Source organism: Otolemur garnettii, unplaced genomic scaffold, assembly GCF_000181295.1.
Source record: "Otolemur garnettii isolate 467f Iridium unplaced genomic scaffold, OtoGar3 scaffold00039, whole genome shotgun sequence".
NCBI lineage: Eukaryota > Metazoa > Chordata > Mammalia > Primates > Galagidae > Otolemur > Otolemur garnettii.
The window spans coordinates 1,932,091-1,949,940 of record NW_003852434.1 but is presented as its reverse complement, the minus strand read 5'-3'; the positions used below and the strand labels follow the sequence as shown (position 1 = coordinate 1,949,940).

Below are 17,850 nucleotides of genomic sequence, written 5' to 3'. Positions count from 1 at the left end.
TCTGTGTCTCCCTAAACCTGGCAGGGGGCTCCAAAGCATTTAGAGGAGTGATTCTCCAGGCAGTGGGGAGAAATCAAGCCCAACTCCCTGGTGTAGACATACAAGCCCCTTGTCATCTACTGGCTGCTTTTCTCTCCTCACCATCATCCCTCAAGCTCCAGAAATAAACTAGGTCACCTCATTCCGCCTCGTCTAATTCCCTCTGTGCTCTTGTCTGGCAAATGCCAGACCAGGAGCCACCTCCCTGTGCAGCTTCCTTCCAACATCCCCCATCATTCTGGGGCTGGGGGGATCCCCATAATTTTCTCCTTTGTGTCACCACACTGCGTGTACCCTGTAATTCCACAAACACCTCTGTCCTCCACAGCACTATTTGTTGACACATGTGTCTCCTCCTTTAGATGGTAGTCCCTGGGGAGAAGGAGTTTATGTTTCTGTATCCCTAGTAACTATTTCAGTGCCTGACATAATGGAAATAGCCATAAACGTTTGTGAGATGAGTGACTGATATTTCAAACATAAACAGGTTTGCCCAATTCCCAGGTACGCAAACATTTCCTTTGGTTCCTCAAATGGGGACTGACATGAGCTTCTTTGTTTCAAGTCAGCTGTTTGTCCTCTGCGTCCCTCTCCACACATAATAAAGCAAGGGTATTTTAGAAGGAAGGAAGGGCAAGTGGTTTCAGCTTTGCCCATTTCTCCGGTGGGTACTTTGTGCCTTCAATGCAGAAGTGCATTAGATTTTCTTGCTTTTCCTATTTGCCTGTTGTAAGTGATCAACCATGGGGACACTTCAGACAAACTTCACAAGTCGGGGGGGTTACTGCCATCATGCAGAACATTCTGTGAACTTATTTTCTATTATTACCAATAATAAAAATAATAACCTTTTAATCTCTCTCTTCTGTTATCACAATATTAAAGGGCAATTGGCATTTTCCTGCTTCTACCACCTACCACACTACAAGGAGTTGTCAAGTTGGTATTTCATTAAAAATAACTGTCCAAACTGGAAGGGAACTCAAATTATGTTATATGAAGACAAATGAGGCTCCAACCACAGGCTGTTATATACCTACTACCCTGGCTCAAATGGGAAGACAACGCCTACTGTCTGCAAGAAGGTGGAACTGGAACCCTTACCGCTGCTAAGGGTGGAACATTCTGGAAAACTGTTTGGTAGTATCTACTAAAGCTGAACTTAGGATTCATCATTCCCACTCGTACATATATATCAACAAATGTGACCTAAGTTCACCAAAAAACACATATAAGAATCTTCATTCATTATAAGAAATGCGACTATGAGCGTTCTTATAATAGCGCCAAACTGGAAACCACCCATATGCCCATCAACAATAGAAAAGATAAGGTAGGTTCCCCAAATGGAATGCTACATAGTAAAGAGAGTGCCTGAACCACAGCTATACACAGATTAACCTCAAAGTGACAAAGCCAGGAAAAAGATGCCAGACTCACAGAAATACGTACGTAAGATTACACTTATATAAAGGTCAAAAATAAGAAAACAAATCTACAGTGTTTGAGTCAAGGTGGTTGTTTTCCTTGATGGGACCAAGAGTCGCGGTACTCACTGGGAGGCAACATGTGGGAGCTCCCAGCTTCTGGAGGAGTGACAACAGTTAGTTTTCTGATGTGGGTGCTGGTTACCCGAGTTGACTTTTTTTTTTTTAATTAAATGATAGCTGTGTACATTAATGCAATCATGGGATACCGTGAAATATTTTGAAATATTTTCATCAAACTGGTTAACATAGCCTTTAGGTCACTTTCTTAGTTATTGTGTCCGAGTTTACTTTTTGAAATTTCATCAAGATATACATTTATAATCGGGGCTCTTTTCTGTATTTATGCTATGTAGGTTGAGCCCCTCAAATCTAAAATGTTTAAAAACCTGAAACCTTTTGAGTGCTGACCCAATACTCAAAGGAAACTCATTGGAGCCTTTGTGATTTCAGATGCTCAGACTGTAATTCAACAAAAGTTCAATGATAGCAACAAATAAGCTGGAGGAACAAAGTGACTCGTACAATGTCCCACATAAAATGATCAAGTTTAGGACTGGGACGTATGAAATAATTTTTTCAACACAGATGTATCCATTAAATATGCTGCGGAGGAGGAGAAGACACTTCCCAACGCTGTCAGGACATGGTATGTGGGAAACAGGGTGCAAGGTGAACAAAAGGTGGCTGAGTAAGTAGCTGAAGAAACACTAAAAACAGAAATCTAGCAGGGAGGCAGCATTTCTGCGTCCTGGACCAGCATCCAGTTACTAGTAACTTGGCGAAGCACCTTTGGACTGTAGCAGGAGACGTGGCTGGTAAAATCAACCAAGTATGACCAATACAGAGGAATCCATCCTTCTAATTCGTTGTTCAAAAATTGATTTGTATGCTCATACTAATCTGAAATACAATTTTACAAAAAAACTCAAGTAGAGGGAAATCATCACTGTTTTAATTCTCTGACTCATAACACTGACATTTACATTTTCTATGACTGCGCATGTTTTAATTAGTGACTCTCAGGAAATAATCACCAGTGGGCGAAATTCCAGTTTTTGGCCATAGGGAGTTAAAACTCATCATGATTCTATCATACTTAATATTGGCATTTGACAGAAGTATCTGAACACCAAAAACATCAAAGACTGAGGTGACAGAAAGGGAAGAATTAATACTTCTTGATTTATATCAGAATTGTTTTCATGATAGATAGCATTTGAAGCCAAAGTCTTGGTAATACTAAACATTAATACAACTTTCAACCATCATAAGAATTATCAATGCTGAGTTTGTGAGCAGAGGCACAAGCTAATCCAAAAGTTATATGAACAAATCAGGACCCCAACTGAACTACCTAGAAGGGGGCAGCTGGCATTAAATGGTCCACAGGAAAACTGTTTGGAAGTTGACATTTCCTATTCCTGAGTCATCCATCAGCTGCTTAGGGATTCTGTCGATCATTAAGAATAGGACTCATGATTCATATATTTTTGTTTGTTTGTTTGTTTTAAGGGCGGTGGTGGTGGAGATAGGATCTCACTCTCTTGCCTAGCCTGGAGCACAGGGGTGTCTTCAGAGCTCACTGCAGCCTCAAACTCCTGCACTCAAACAATCCTCTGCCTTAGCCACCCAGTAGCTGAGACTATAGGCACCTGCTACAGCACCTGACTACTTTTTGTATTTTTTTTTTTGGTAGAGATGGGCTCTTGCTATATTGCCCAGGCTGGTCTCAAACACTTGGCCTCAAACAATCCCAAAGAGCTGGGATTGCAGGTGTGAGCCAATGAGCCCAGCCACACTAGCAAATCTTTATAATCCACAATTGCTTATAAATAACTTTAGGCCAAGCATATAGTCTACTGTTTCTTCAAAATAATCTCACTTCTCTTGCTCCCAAACTTTTTAATTAGTGGCAAGTCTGGAACAGAAATCAGAAAGGCCTGACAAGGTAGCATTTGCCTATCTGTAGCTTTTATAACACTTTTGTCTTAGCCTTACATAAAACTGTGACACACCAATTTGGTTGCTGTTACCTGGACAAAACTACAGAGGTGAAAGGTACAATGACTAAAATACGTATTTTGAAGATAAAGATCATGACGAATAGCAGGTGTGATGACAGCACTATCTTCTAACAGCCTCTGACCAAGTTGTCTTCTTGGTAGAAAGAACCCCGTCCTCCACGCTGAGAACTCTGCCTATGTTGAGTTTACAACAATCTCTGCTTACGAATAGTGGCATAAAGGCAAAGCACTGTGAGGAACTATGGTACAGACAGACAAGAGTCTACACTGCCTCGAAATCTTCTTAGTAAAACAAAAAGTGGTTTGAGCTTGTGGGGGGGGGGTATATTTCTCAGTCATAAAACTGCTGGGAGGAGAAGACAAGATGAAGTGGATTCTGATAATCATCACCGTCTTGGTCTTTTAATCTGGAAAATAGCAACTCTTTTTCATTGTCAGGTAATGCTAGAAGGCCGTCTGTACAAAGGTCAGAATGTCCAAAATAGCAGCTGGCCAAAGCTGCTATTTGTATAAGCCCTCATAACTTGCATGTAAATTTGAACATGGCTGTGTTTAATGTTGAGTTAGTCCCCATGGTTATGAAATACAAGATTGAAACATAACAATGAGGAAGAGATGTAAGAAGAACCCCCAGGGCTCTGATCGGGGCAGCCTGTTCCCTCCCCTCCACGTTCATTCTCAAAGAGTAGGAGGCATAGGAGGTGGTACGCACAGTGAGCCAGAGTCACGTGCTACACCTCTCTCTGCGACAGTCTGTTGACAAGGCCCTTAAATGTTAAAAAGGACACACTTTAGTAATAATTGGTAGGGAATATGTGCCCACGTGTAAAGGACATGCTTTTCATACATGTGTCCAGTGCCTTGTTATAGCAAGCAGCTTTGCTAAAAAATGTACAGAAGCAGCAGATCAAGGTTTTGGCATAAGATTTTGATAGTGTCCTTTTAAATCAGTATCTGTGGACTCAGCAAAAATTTAGGAGTTTTGAGCATTGCAAAGAGTTTGGAACGATAGTTTAGCTCTGGAAATATACCTATTTTTCTTCTAAGAAGACTGTTGTCCCAGTGGTATTTACAGTCCAGGGTCCATGGTAGCACCACAAATCTAAGAATTAAAAGTTTACTCTCTGATTTTCAGACTGGCTAGATACCAAATGAACTCTGCTTTTCCTGAGGAGATTGAAGCATCATGTTCCAGAGAGAGGTAAAGCCTGGCCTAGGACCAGAAAAAAATAATACACAAATTTCCTAAAGCATTTGTTCCTACCCTGTGAGGCTAGACTCTGGACCCACCAGAAAGAATCAGGAAAGGAAGGGGAATGATGAGGCTGGACCAAGAACTGACATTTCGATTCCTCATGAGAAGAGGGCTAAAAATTTGCATTCTTTTCAAATTTATTATTTTTTTTAATTTACTTTCTTCAGGGGTGGGGAAATATATAACTTTTATTATTTACATACATTGGGGTTCACATAAAACAAGTTGATCAGAATTACAGTTAGACTCAGGGGCTTGTTTATCCTCCAAATAAAGGAAAACATTGTTTTAATTAAACAATGTTTCTGGGAGGTCACTGTTTAAAGTAAACCAGACTGGGGTTTCTGGAGCTGGGTGCCACGTTATATTTTATAGTAATGGGGTCTCTCTGTTGCCCATGACTGGCTCACTGCAGCCTGAACTCAAGGATCCTCCCACCTCAGCCCCCTGAGTAGCAGGGACTATAGATTCACCACTGCACCTCATACAGCTGCTCTTTAAAATGGGCCATTTCCCAAAGAAACAAGAGATGCACCATAACCAGTCAGAAGGAGCTTCTCAGCTACCATAAGTCCCCTCTGTGTTATCACTATTAAAGACATTGACTTTAATTCTAGAAAAGCCCAATTAGATGTTTATGTTAAATTTTTATCAATTGTGTAAGTCAACTCAGACATACTCATCTTGGCAGTGGCTGTCTTCAATAAGAACAGTAGCTTTTCTCTTCCCTGGTATAGGGGGGTAACCGTCCTCAAAGTTCAACCCATGTGTACCTGAGGCACGAAAAGCCTAGAAGGCAGAACTCTTCCCACATCTTTGGACTCTCAGTTGCCTTTAACTCAAAATAATCTTTCTGCCAATGTGGCATAATTTGGGGGTGGCATACTCTGATGCCTTTCGGAGCAAGTCAGCTGGGCAACAGAAACAATAAACCTTAAACAAATAGCTGACAATTTTACTAATTCTACACCCGTTTGATGATTTATAATATAATCTAGAAACTGATTATCAATATTGGCATCAACCTCAAGGTTGCTTTCCTCAAACAGTTCTTTCTTGAATTAATCATTAAATTAGAAATAGGCCAGAGAAAGTAAACATATCATTATGAAGGAAGTGAAAACTAACATTTATCGTGCAACCCTGAAAGCCAGCCCACCCCACTTCCTCAGTGCCAGACACCTTACTGGTAAATACAGAGGTAAGTGTGTGTCCCTGCTGATTTAGTCCCCATGACAACCTATAACAGGCATCTATGCAGCTAGAGCACCGGGGCTCTGAGAGGTTCCCTAAGCAGCCCAGGTCACAGAGCTAGTCTCAGTGGGGCTGGGTTTTGCATCTTGGTCTGCTGATTCTAAGACCTGCCGTGTCTGCAGGTTGCCTCAATCCTGGCAGAATGAGAGAATCTGTTCCCAACTCAGAGCAATAGTCACCACAGCTCACACGCTGATGGACTGGCAGCAACTGTGAGCTCTTGGGGGTGGGGGGCTCAGTCCCTAAGTCTTTAAAGGAATCTATCAATGTCATAACCTGAATCCACACAGTGAAAAGAGGAAACATACAAAAAGGGAAACAGCAGCACTCCCACTCCTTCCCCGAGGCCTGGGTGGCAGCTGCTAGGGGATTTATAGCTGAGGTTCTGAGCCTACAGTGGAGAAGGGCTTCTCTCTGTTGAAAGAAGTTCCGTTTTCCCTCTACAAGTTTTGAATCCTCCAGTGGAGAAGGACAGTTTCACAGAGTATCTGAGCTCCAGAGCATTTACTATTTGGTTCGATGCCTTTAAAAAATCCGATACAAAACTTGGCTGAAGTGTCAGTATTTTTCCACTGTAGAGACAGGCCAGCAAAATCAATCATCAGTTCCAGTATTTTAATTCTTTAAAGCTAAACCCAGTACTTTAGAACCACAAGGCCATGGCGGATGCCTTCTACATATAGTTACTGGGCACCTGTCACGTGTCATGTCTTGCGCTAGAGGCTGAGGATTACGGTCACCACTAGGTGAGTGACGATGCCCAGAATCTTTCTTTATTTAAAACAACATATTTTAGATGAAAAGACTATATCCCTTAGATAGTTATGACTGAGACTGGAAAACAAATATCTGTGGCTATATACAAATTCATCTGTAAAGCTAAACTTCATGCATCCTTATCCCTGCCTTTAAGAATTTGGTTTCTTTTGTTAAAAGTAACTGACAAGCGGGATGTCTGCTTCCAAGTTCCTCCAGGAGGACAGCAGAAGCCCGTCATGCCACCGCCTCCCCCGCAGCATAACAATATCTAATAAATGCGAGAGAAGGTAAACCGCCTGGATGATTCCTGGTGTTAGGGAAAGACAGAACTATGGTTTGGGTTCTTTACCCTTTCAGTTCTGCTTTTGAGCTGGAACTTCTTCATAGGCAAACCCTGGTTGCCACTGCATTGCAGAGAGATCACATTTTACAGCAGCTCATTCTAGTTTAACACCTTCGTTTTATGAATGAGAAAACCTAGCGACAGCCTATGGGGCAGCCACAGGGACAAGGAAGCCTCCTCACTCCAGGGCTCAGTGCACCTTATACTCTGACCTCTTATCTCCCCTGACCCCCTGAAGCAGTACCCTAATCACTAAATTTTAGGTGCAAACGCAGTTTTCATTGAGCTCTCTTAAGGTCGGTTAAGCCTTCAGGAAGCTTAGTCATGGTGCACAAGTACAGATTCCTCCTTTTATTCTGAAAATAAAGCAACCATGAGAGATCCCCACTGGCAAGACGCTGAACACAGAAAATCTGTTTGCTTCAGAGTATTTAAAGCCTGACAATGGACCCCAATCCCGGGTCCGGCGCGTCACATACCGGCCGTCCATGAATGCTTTCATAATATAACAGGGCCTTCTGCAGGGCCACTTTCTCGTTAGCAATTTGGTCTTTGGTCATATCCTGTAAAAATAGAGGGATAGAGAAATGAAAGAAAAGGAAAACATTTGTGAATATTCCAGCTTCTTTATTTAAACAAATCTACCAAAGCATGGTTAAACAGAAGCCTCCTACAACAGCCCTCGCTCTATCCAAAGTCCACTCAGGACTCAACCCTTCCTGAGCTCTTGCTAGCAAGATGGTTGGCACAGCAGGGCTACCTCCTATTCCCTGGATCTCCCATGCAGCAGCAAAGGCTGAACACTGAGGTGAGCAGGGACGTGAGGCCCCCGGGGCTTACTCAACAGCCCCTGCAATGATCAGAGTTACAGGTTACACAATCCCAAAGGTTTGCCTAAAACCTTTCTACCCCAGAAAGTCACCAAACGCCCCATTATCCTGATCAAGTTCATTCTGCAATATAGAGTGTTCTGCTTTGGATATGTGGTCAAAAACCAAAGTCCCCCCAGTGAACACGCTCTGCAGCTGTTGTATCTGCCTCTCCAGACGTGTAGGACCACAGCAGGCTTGAAAAGGCAGCCCCTTCCCGTGGGGGTGCATGCAGCCCGCCCCTGTTGCTACCGCATGGGCCCAGGAGCTTAGGACCAGCAGGCAGCTCGGCGACATCACAGAATCACCCACCTTAATGTCCTCGGGCCGGCTGGCCTCTGCCCGCTTCTCCTGCAGCTTCCGCTGGATGGTCTCCAGGGTGGCTTCCAGGCTGGGCTCGGTTGCTCTGTCTACCAGCTCTTGCTTCTTCTCATCTTCTTTCTCAAGTTGGGAACCAAAACTCTTGGGGAGTGTGTTGCTTCGCTGCCGCATCCTGGGAGTTAGATCCTCTTCAGATATCTTGAGTTTGGACTCTGGGTAAGATTTGGGGGGAGAGATACAGAATTGATGTCTGCTGAATACAGGCGGCTTTTCCCTGGGGTCGATAACTGCTGAGTCCTGTCTTTTTGCAGAGTATCTAATTACTGTATCAGCAGAAATCCCCAGTTATTACGTAAAACCTGAGCTAATGATGATGCCTTCCTGGATTATTTGGGATGTTTCCCTAACCCTAATTCCTGAGAAAACACCTGCTATTTAACATCCATGGTCTAGCCACAACACCCTGCGTGGTGTTCTCAGAACATGGCAGATGCCCTCCCATACTTGTTCTCTAAGTTATATTTTGTTGTTTGTTTGTTTGTCTTATCTTAAGACAGAGTCTTATTCTGTTGCTCTGGCTAGAGTACTATGGGCTTAACCTAGCTCACTGCAACCTCAAACTCCTGGGTTCAAGTGATCCTCTTGCCTCAGCCTCCAAAGCAGCTGGGATCTCAGGAACCCACCACAATGCCCAGCTAATTTTTCTAGTTTTATTAGATATGGGGGTCTCGCTTTGTTCAGGCTGGTCTTGAAGTCCTGACCTCAAGCAATCCTCCTGCCTCGGTCTCCCAGAGTGCTAGGATTACAGGCGTGAGCCACTGCATCCGTCCTATTTTCCCTAAATTTTAAAAGGTATTTGCTGATCTAATACCTAACCACTAGCCAACTTTTTCTGTATGACTCTTTGAAATTATTTTCATTTTGTATTCTATTTAGTGGTTTATATGTCTCTGTCCCTTTGAGGATATCAAGCTCTTTGACGGACAGGGTCAAATCCTTTTCAGATTCATCACTGTCTCTGTATGTTTACTCCTAACGTACCAGCAAGTGAAGCCTTGTATTAAACTGGTGCTTAAGAACTGCTGACTTGAAACCATTCTCCTTCTGTTAAGGATTTAAGGAAATGCAGAAATACTTTAGGATTTGCATCTTAGCTGATCTAGTTACCCTGTGATTAAGACCAGGGGAAGACATGGGGATGTGGCCGCCCAAATACCTGAGCATGAGGAAGCATCTGCAAGGACCCTGGAACACCTTAGCAAGAGGGGAGGAGATGGATTCCACCCCTGGCTTGTGTAGCCGAGCCACAGGTCCAAAATGTCACCTACCTTTAAGTTGTTTGCGGAATTTGGCAAGGTCATTTGTCCATTTCAGAACCTCTGGGTTGGCTGCTTTGTCGCTGTGGGAAGGCTGAGAAGAGGAAGTCTAGAGTCAGTGTCTTGGAATTCGGGCAGGGAAAACAAGAAGGGTCTGATGATCGTTTAGGTTTTCAATAGGAAGGAAAAGTTGAGTCCCATCAGAGTAAGACATTAACCAGGAGCAATCAGAAAAATGTCGTAGGGTAATTCATTATCCTCTCCTACATCTGGTTAGTTTGATGCTTTCAAAGAACTCCTCAGAGGCAAAATGCTGGATCTTTAGGATCAGGAACTCCTGGGAGGTCCATGACCCTGTTCCCTTCCATCATCTGTACAGTCCAGCCTGTGAGACTCACAAAGTCCAGAACACAGAAGATAATGTTTTGTACCAGAGCCACCAGGGAAAAAAACGCCTTTCTGCCACTCTTGTGGGAAACTGGAGGATAGAGCTGAGCGTACAATGAACTGAATACTAACAAAATTTTGGGAGATAATATTCAATTAAGTTTTGGCCAGACAAAAGATTTAATTCAGCATTTTTTCCATTCTTGCTCATTGATAAATTTATAAAATGTAGGCTTAAAACGTTCAATTTACTTATTAGGATGCGTTTGGGCAAGAAAAATGTAGATATAGGATGAGTGGGGTTTATCAGGGTTTATTATCTGTTCCTTTCTGCCTTTGCGTTTCGAGATTCCCTAGAAATCTCCCTTAGCCCTTCACCACTCCTTTGAGTGGTTGACAGGCTGGCATGCTGGGGAGGGAAGGAGAAGAGGGCACGGGGAGGGGCACGTACTCTGTACTTTCTCTCTTCTTCAAATCTATCCTCGAACTTCCGGATCTTCTTTTTAAGGCTCTGAATCCTCCGTGTGAGCTGGGCAGGTGTCAGGTCCTCCTGCTCATCGTCATAGGACCCCAGAGAGGAGCTTCGCTGCCTGTGAGGGACACGACTTGGGTCAGCCTCCCCATGAGCCATCACTGCCTGTCGAGAGGGGCTCTGGGGCCCGGATGCCAGACTGGGTTGGGGAGGAGGACAGAGCAGCCTCCGTCCTCTTGAATAAAAGAGTTGATAGATTGACTTTATACCTCTGAGCTCCGAATGCACCACCCGATAAGCATGCCTGGCCTTTCCAGCTCATATTTGCAATTAGCAAAGGTAGGGCTGTCTACCTTTGCTCGGGGCCTAAAGTTAAATTTGACAGAGCTTTGGAAAGAAGGTGCTAGGAAAATTCAGTAGGTGATATTGCAGTTGGGCCACAGTTCAAGTGAAAAACTACAACACAGCCTGGATGCCAGGATGGAGAATTTCAAGTATGGTTCTCCAGAGACTCACAACTTCATTTGTAAAAAGTTCCTAGCCATCAGCGCCATTCCTGTCCTCTCTAATACTGTGGGGATGGGGTATTTGCTTATCAGTACTGTAGAGAAACTCACCTCATGAAAGAATGGGAATTTGGGGGAGAAGGAGGCACTTCTGTGTCATCCAGGTATTGCCGGCCCTGCCCGTAAGGGTAGAACCGAGGAGAGAGCAGGGGGTCGCTGTCTTCATCCAGCAGCTGGCGAATCAGGCGTCCGGCCTGCGGGGAGAGGTGGGCTTCGTCAGCCTCCACGGTCTCCCTCTGCCAGGAGGAGAAAGCAGGGGTGGGCTCTGGAAAATAACAGGGGTGAGAGGTCAGAATTGTTCTTTAAAGCACACCTGCTACCTGGGTTTCCTGAAAGCCTTAGGAAGCTGTCCCCCGAGTGGTTTCCCATCTTAGATCTGAGGCCAGGCCTGGAGACAATGTGCCTCAGCTGAAATCACCAGTATAGCTGACAGCCATCGTCTACCTTTCATTTCCCTTCTCACTGGCTTTCAAAAGGGAATTTGCGAGGGCTGCCCCTGGGAACAGGCTTGAAAGTCATGATCCCAGCAGATCAGTGAAGATGACTTTTCCACGTAAGGACATTACTGAAACTAAAAGCAAGTGTGTCGGGGAGGGAGGTGCTTGCTATCATGAATATGCTGGTACATCCTTGTGAAAAACTAAGGAATCGGGCAAGGGCATCACATCAATCTCGGGACAGCCGATTTATTTAGGAGTTTATGACTTCCTTTTGGGTCATCTGGTAAGCTGCTGTGTGTGCTTCTGCTTAGTGGCCTGGGATTAGCACACTTAAGATGCACGCCTTGCACAGGAAACTTAGAAGCCGCTCACGACTACATTAGAGGGAGATGCATACGTAAGCTAGTCAAGAGAAAAAAGAACAAATTACCTTAGATAATCAGTAGGATAAAAATATATTCAGCACAAAATCCTGATCTGTCATTTTGGGAGAAATGGGGGTGACTCACTGCGAGACTCAATATATTCCTTCCCTTATTAAAAAAAAATCCCATTGAAAGATTTTAAAGATAGAGCTCAAATGATATAGGGGATTTCATTCATAATGCTTTGCATTAAAAAAAGTCATGCTTTAAATTCACTGTGGATTACTGTGATTACACGAGACTGGAATTTAGTCATGATCTTAAATTCTGGGATTCCTAGAGTTTGAATCATCAACAGTTTCTCTCCTTCAGCTATCATATCACACTATAAAATGTACTAAATTTTCCGAAGTGCTTACTCAGCGTTCTATCTAAAAAGACCACAGCAGCACTGCAGAAAGCGGGGGCTGAGTGTGACTTCAGACGTCACTTGATCTCGCCATTTCTCAGCTTTGACAGCACCGTCAGAGTCACGAGGGGAGGTTTAGGTGACCACCCACACAGAGGCCCTCTCACTGCCCAAGGACACGAGTATTGAGGGGTGGGCCCAGCTGTGCTCCCCACTTTAAAAGCTGTCAAGCCATGCTAACGTGCAGCCAGGTTTGAGACCCACAGATCTAACCCAACAGGTGACAGACCAGGAGGTAACTGAAACCCCAAGAGCTGGGACTGGAAACAAAGTCTCCTGATGTCACATCTGGACTCCAATTCAGAATGTGCCAAGTGCTTCCCTAACAGTGATGATGGTCTGAGATTTCTGAAGACCCCACAGTGTAACAGGGAAGACAGGCACCTTATTTAACCTCACATGGAATGAAGTTAATCTAACTATGTGCTTTAAGAGAAAAAAAATGAGGATGAAGCCTGGGATGAGGTCCACAGGTTCAAAATTTGAAGAGAACCAAGTTATCTGGGAACACAGACAAAAATGTTAATGAAAAAGGAAAGCTGTGTTAAAGACAGATTCTCATCTAACGAGGCTCCGTAAGTGGCAGGGCACATGTTGGGAGATCCACTTGGCGAGAGCTGGAGACGAACAGGAGGTGTTTCATCACTTGTGCTAACACCGACCGGCTGCTCCTCCCAAGTGGCAGAGCTTAGGCTGAGCACGCGGAGCTCCCAATGTACGAGAATAACAAGTGGACCGAGAGGTGAGGGAAGGAGAGTGTAGTGGAAAGTAACTCCCAGAAAAAAAGCAAAAAATTTAGTGTTCAGTTGTAGAAAATGGAACTGGGACACTGAGCAGGCTGGACTTTCTCTTTCATGATATTTCATCAGACAGCAGGAATTTTCTGCGAGGAAATTAATCGGGGCAGGACAGGGAAAGGGTTAAGGTGGCTTGACTAGTAAAGCAGCAGGCCCAAGGTGCCAAAAGGTGGCAACTAGTACAAAACAACCAGGCAGCGGGGCGCCCGGCCCTGAAGGACAGGCCTTGGCAAGGTGAGTCTGCTGTTGATCTTGGCAGATAGGTGTGCTGGGTGATTTGACACTTCTACTCATTAAAACTTAGGTTGAAAAATGTTACCTGACATCCTGGAACCCTTTCATCTGTTTGAACCTTAAGAACTGATCTTTAAGTTTTCAACCATGTGGTCTCTTTGCATACAAACTTTTACTGCCAGTGTCTGTGCCCAGTAACTAAACATGTCTCAGATTAAGGAGAAATTGTGATGTTAAAATCACAATAAACCCCGAATCGTGGAAATGACTTATTGCTATTTAATGCTTTGTGGCTAACACGGGGCCTCTGTCAGCACTCTTGTTTCCTGTTTTGCGGTTCCTTTCTTGTCCAATCACTTCACGGACAGAAAGAGCAAATGCGTCCTTTCCTAGTGTCATCAGCAGCATACCATAAACACAGCCGAAGAAACGCTAGCTTACAGGTGACATTTTCTCTTAAAGCACATAGTCAGACAAAATCAATCCCCGTATTCGAAAATGAGAAATGTAAAACCACTGATGAATTTCAACTTTAACAAAAGAAAAAGGAGTGTGTCATCCTGAGTCTGCACAGAGGACAGAAGTGAGAAGTTTTTCACTTATGCAACAAGAAATGCTTAGTGATTTCTCTTCCCCCTTTCTCGCTTTCCTGTTATTTTAGACAAGCTTATAATTTAAGGCTCTGATTCAAAAGACTTTTAAAAAGGGACACGTATAAATGTAGTTCAATACAGCAATCAATAAAACCATTTGAAATGATCTAAAAATACAAGGCCCTCCTGTGCTGACAGTCGGCACTTAACGACAGAAACAAGCAAGAACTAATAATAATCGCTGTGCCTTGTCAGTCCAATGCATTATCTGCCTGGAGAGCCAGTTTTGAAGATGTATTCACTGACTGTTCCCAATTGCTAGTTTGGGATTTTTTTTTTTTTTAAATATTTTAACCAGTCATTCTAGAGAAGTATATTGCAAGAAAATTATTCAAAGGGAAAACAGAAAAGGTGTGAGGGTTTACATTGTGCTGTCAGGTAACACAAATGCATTTTCCTACCTAGACCCAAATTCCTGGGCACACTGCCTTTGCTTTTAGTCATGTGCCTAGTCACAATGAACTCTGGACACAGGTATGACATATCTATTAACAATTAATCCACCCAGGTCAGCTGACATCACAGCAGGCCAGAAGTAAGAGATAAAAGACATATGTTTGCTACCTAAGGAATAAAAAAGAATAGATCCTGGGGCAGCACTACTTCAGACAATATAGAACACGTGGAAAAATGGAGATTCACGGTGAAAGAGGGAACACGTCTCTGAATAATGCTAATGTGGTCATTGGGACACAGCTGCTCTCTGCTTAGCCGGCTCGGTCCACTTACTACACAAAAGAAAATTGGCTATTGAGCTGGTTTATTTCTAAGAAATCTGCGTAGAATTAAGGGAGCTGATGTGTTCCACATTTCATTTCTAGCTATGTTATTTAGACCCATTACTACCTGGCTCCATGTCCTAACTGTATTTCTTCTCAGCTGAGCCAGAAGGTACTTGCATATCTGGATGTGTTGAGACGTAAGGGAGGTTCTTTATTAGGTTCCCTTTCATAAAATTTTCTTTAGTGGTCCAAAATTTAATCTTAGAACACTGGTAGTACTACTAAATTGTCTGAATAGTCCTACAAACTATCAAAGTTCGACAGAACCTTAGCAATCAGCTTTATCAATTGTAAATTTAATACTTAATTTTCACGTATCTCCTCTGCTTCTGTTTGCAAAGTTAAAGTTAATGAGCAGGCTCTTAATAGCTCTATTTAAATCATCAATAAGGCCAGGTGCGGTGGCTCATGCCTCTGATCCTAGCACTCTAGAAGGCCAAGGTGGGTGGATTGCTCCATCTTAAGAGTTGGAGACCAGCCTGAGTAAGAGTGAGGCCCTGTCTCTACTAAAAACAGAAAAACTAGCTGGGCACCATGACTGGTGCCGGTAGTCTCAACTAGTTGCGAGGCTGAAACGAGAGGATCACTTAGCCCAGGAATTCGAGGTTGTTATGAGCTCTGACTCCATGGCACTCTGCCCCGGGTGACAGAGTGAGACTCTGTGCCAAAAAAAAAAAAAAAAAAAAAAAATCATTAATAAATGTGTGGAACAGGATAGGGCTGAGGACTTTACCTAATGTTAATACCATTTGAGCCCCCTTAATCCATTTGTCTGTGCCTTTCAGTGTAGTTGCTTAATCAGTTACTAATTCACAACCCTACCTGTCTTCTATCCCTTCACCATTTCTGCCAAGGCTACCATCAAGGCCCTGGGCAAGTCTTTTCAAATGCATTCAAATGAATTCCCTAATTCAGAGTCAAGCAACAGCATCAAAGAAGAAAGGAGGTCGCTGGGACATGGCAAGTCCTCAGTAAATCTGCAGAGGACTTAGGAATTACTGACTCCTCATCTGTGCTCAGAGCCAGCCATAGTCACTAGGTAGAATTTGGGCTCTGGTTTCAACGAAAGCAAACTTAGGCTGATTTTTCCTGAAATTATACTTGCAAATATTTATGAGAGATCCTAACAACACTCACATAGCGTCTACCATGTGCCCACACTGTGCCGGGTTCTTTTGCATATTTTAGCTCATTTAATCCTTGCAGCAAAGTAGCTGCTACTATATCAATTATTCATTGTTATCTACTGTTACTATGCCTATGTAAAGATGGGGACATTAAAGCCAAAACTGAGACAGGTTTATTTACTTGCCCACAGAGCTGGTTGAGCAGCGGAGCCAGGATCTGGCCCTTGGTCTGCGGTCTGCCATGATACATAACTGACATTGTTTGCGAAGAAATAGCAGGTAGACGGCAGGAGCCTTCCGTGCTGTGAACCATTCATTATTTTGGCTCTTTTGGCCTCAGCTGATCTGTATGATGGGTTTGTTCATTGGAAGATCTTTTAAGATCTCTTGCTTTTCTATGATACCTTGGAGAATTTCCTTTCCAAGGTTATTTTCAATAAACAGTTAAGGGACAAGTTAGATATAAAAAGCATTTTATGCCCTTCCTCTGCCTCTGTAATGAAATCACTATTTTGAGCTAGTCTCAAACTCCTCGGCTCCAGTGATCCTCCTGTCTCAATTTCTAGAGTTGCTGGGACTACAGCCTTAAAATGCCCTTTCAAACTTTATTTCACCAGGATTAAATCGGATAAAGTTGCTGAGTATTTAAAAAGTATTTGTATACTTCCACAAATGGTACCCATATATCAACATGAATTGACTGCTGGGAACATTGTAATTATGCAATTCTAAAGGGTTTTAAATAACACAGAATTGCAATTTGATTTGGGTATTCATTTAACTTTGGACACTGGAAACCCTAATAATAATAATAATAGGGTCCTGTAAATAGATAATGTGCCCTAAAACATAGCTACGTATAGAAAGAAAAGACAAAGCATGGCTTTTGTTGTTTTGTTTTGTTTTTGGACACAGAGTCCTACTCTGTCACCCTGGGGTTACCATAGCATCATAGAGCACAGAAACCTCATTCTCTTGGGCTCAAGTGATCCTCTTGCCTCAGTCTCCAGAGTAGCTGGGACTAGAGGTGCGCCCGCCACAATGACTCTTTGGAAAGAAGTATGTAGAATTCTCAAAGAACTCAATATAGACTTCCCATTTGATCCCGCAATCCCATTACTAGGCATCTACCCGAAAGAAAAAAAATCATTTTATCATAGTTTTTCTACTTTTAGTAGAGACTGGGGAGGGGGTAGAGCTTGCTTTTGCTCAGGCTAGTCTCGAACTCCTGAGCTCAGGTGGTCCACCCACCTTGGTCTCCCAGAGTGCTAGGATTGCAGCCATGAACCAAAGCATGGTCTGTATATCTGCCAACACGCATAGTTAGACTCTGATCCTACATTCGCTTCGAGAGGGCTCTGTTCTATGTAGCTCATAGAATCCAGTTAGTAGCTTTATTTCCCTTTTTGTTTCCTTGATACTAAGCCCCAGAAGCCAGAGAACATCATTTCCACGTGGTGAGGCAGCACTGAGAGAACGGCCTGCTGCCAGCTTCTGCAGCCAGCACCACCCTATCTGATGTTCTGTAATTCCACATCGGTGAGAGGGTCTGAACTATGTGTCGGGCACGGGGAAGGACCCACCAAACCAAAAGGAGGGGCGCACTGCATGGTGGCCCCACTGGTGATGGAGCCCTGTGAGGGGGACACTGGTTCATATGGGTTTTGGTAATTATTATGTTAATTACTTATAGGTTTTGTTGCACTGATTTCATATTTACAACTTATATGAGTGCAAAGTTTATTTCTTACTGGAAAGCCGCCATTTGGTTTGTATCTTATTGAGTTATCTACAAAAGGTGTTATTTTAGTGATCAGATTTCATGGCTCTTATTTTATCTACCTTTATGCAAAAATTCCTTTATTGCAGATTATACTTATAGCTATTA

General features: G+C 43.3%; 1 protein-coding gene across 3 annotated transcripts in view; it reads right to left on the bottom strand.

Annotated features, from left to right (window-relative positions):
• FAM13A (family with sequence similarity 13 member A) overlaps window positions 1–17,850 on the bottom strand; it is a 264,125-nt gene that overhangs the window by 14,517 nt on the left and 231,758 nt on the right. For all 3 annotated transcript variants that reach the window (XM_012805358.2, XM_023513356.1, XM_023513357.1), the window contains 5 exons: window positions 11,147–11,360; window positions 10,509–10,647; window positions 9,683–9,764; window positions 8,346–8,566; window positions 7,644–7,727 (listed from right to left, as the gene is read on the bottom strand). In XM_012805358.2, coding sequence (XP_012660812.2) covers window positions 7,644–7,727; window positions 8,346–8,566; window positions 9,683–9,764; window positions 10,509–10,647; window positions 11,147–11,360 — 740 coding nt within the window. The remainder of the gene's footprint in view (window positions 1–7,643; window positions 7,728–8,345; window positions 8,567–9,682; window positions 9,765–10,508; window positions 10,648–11,146; window positions 11,361–17,850) is intronic.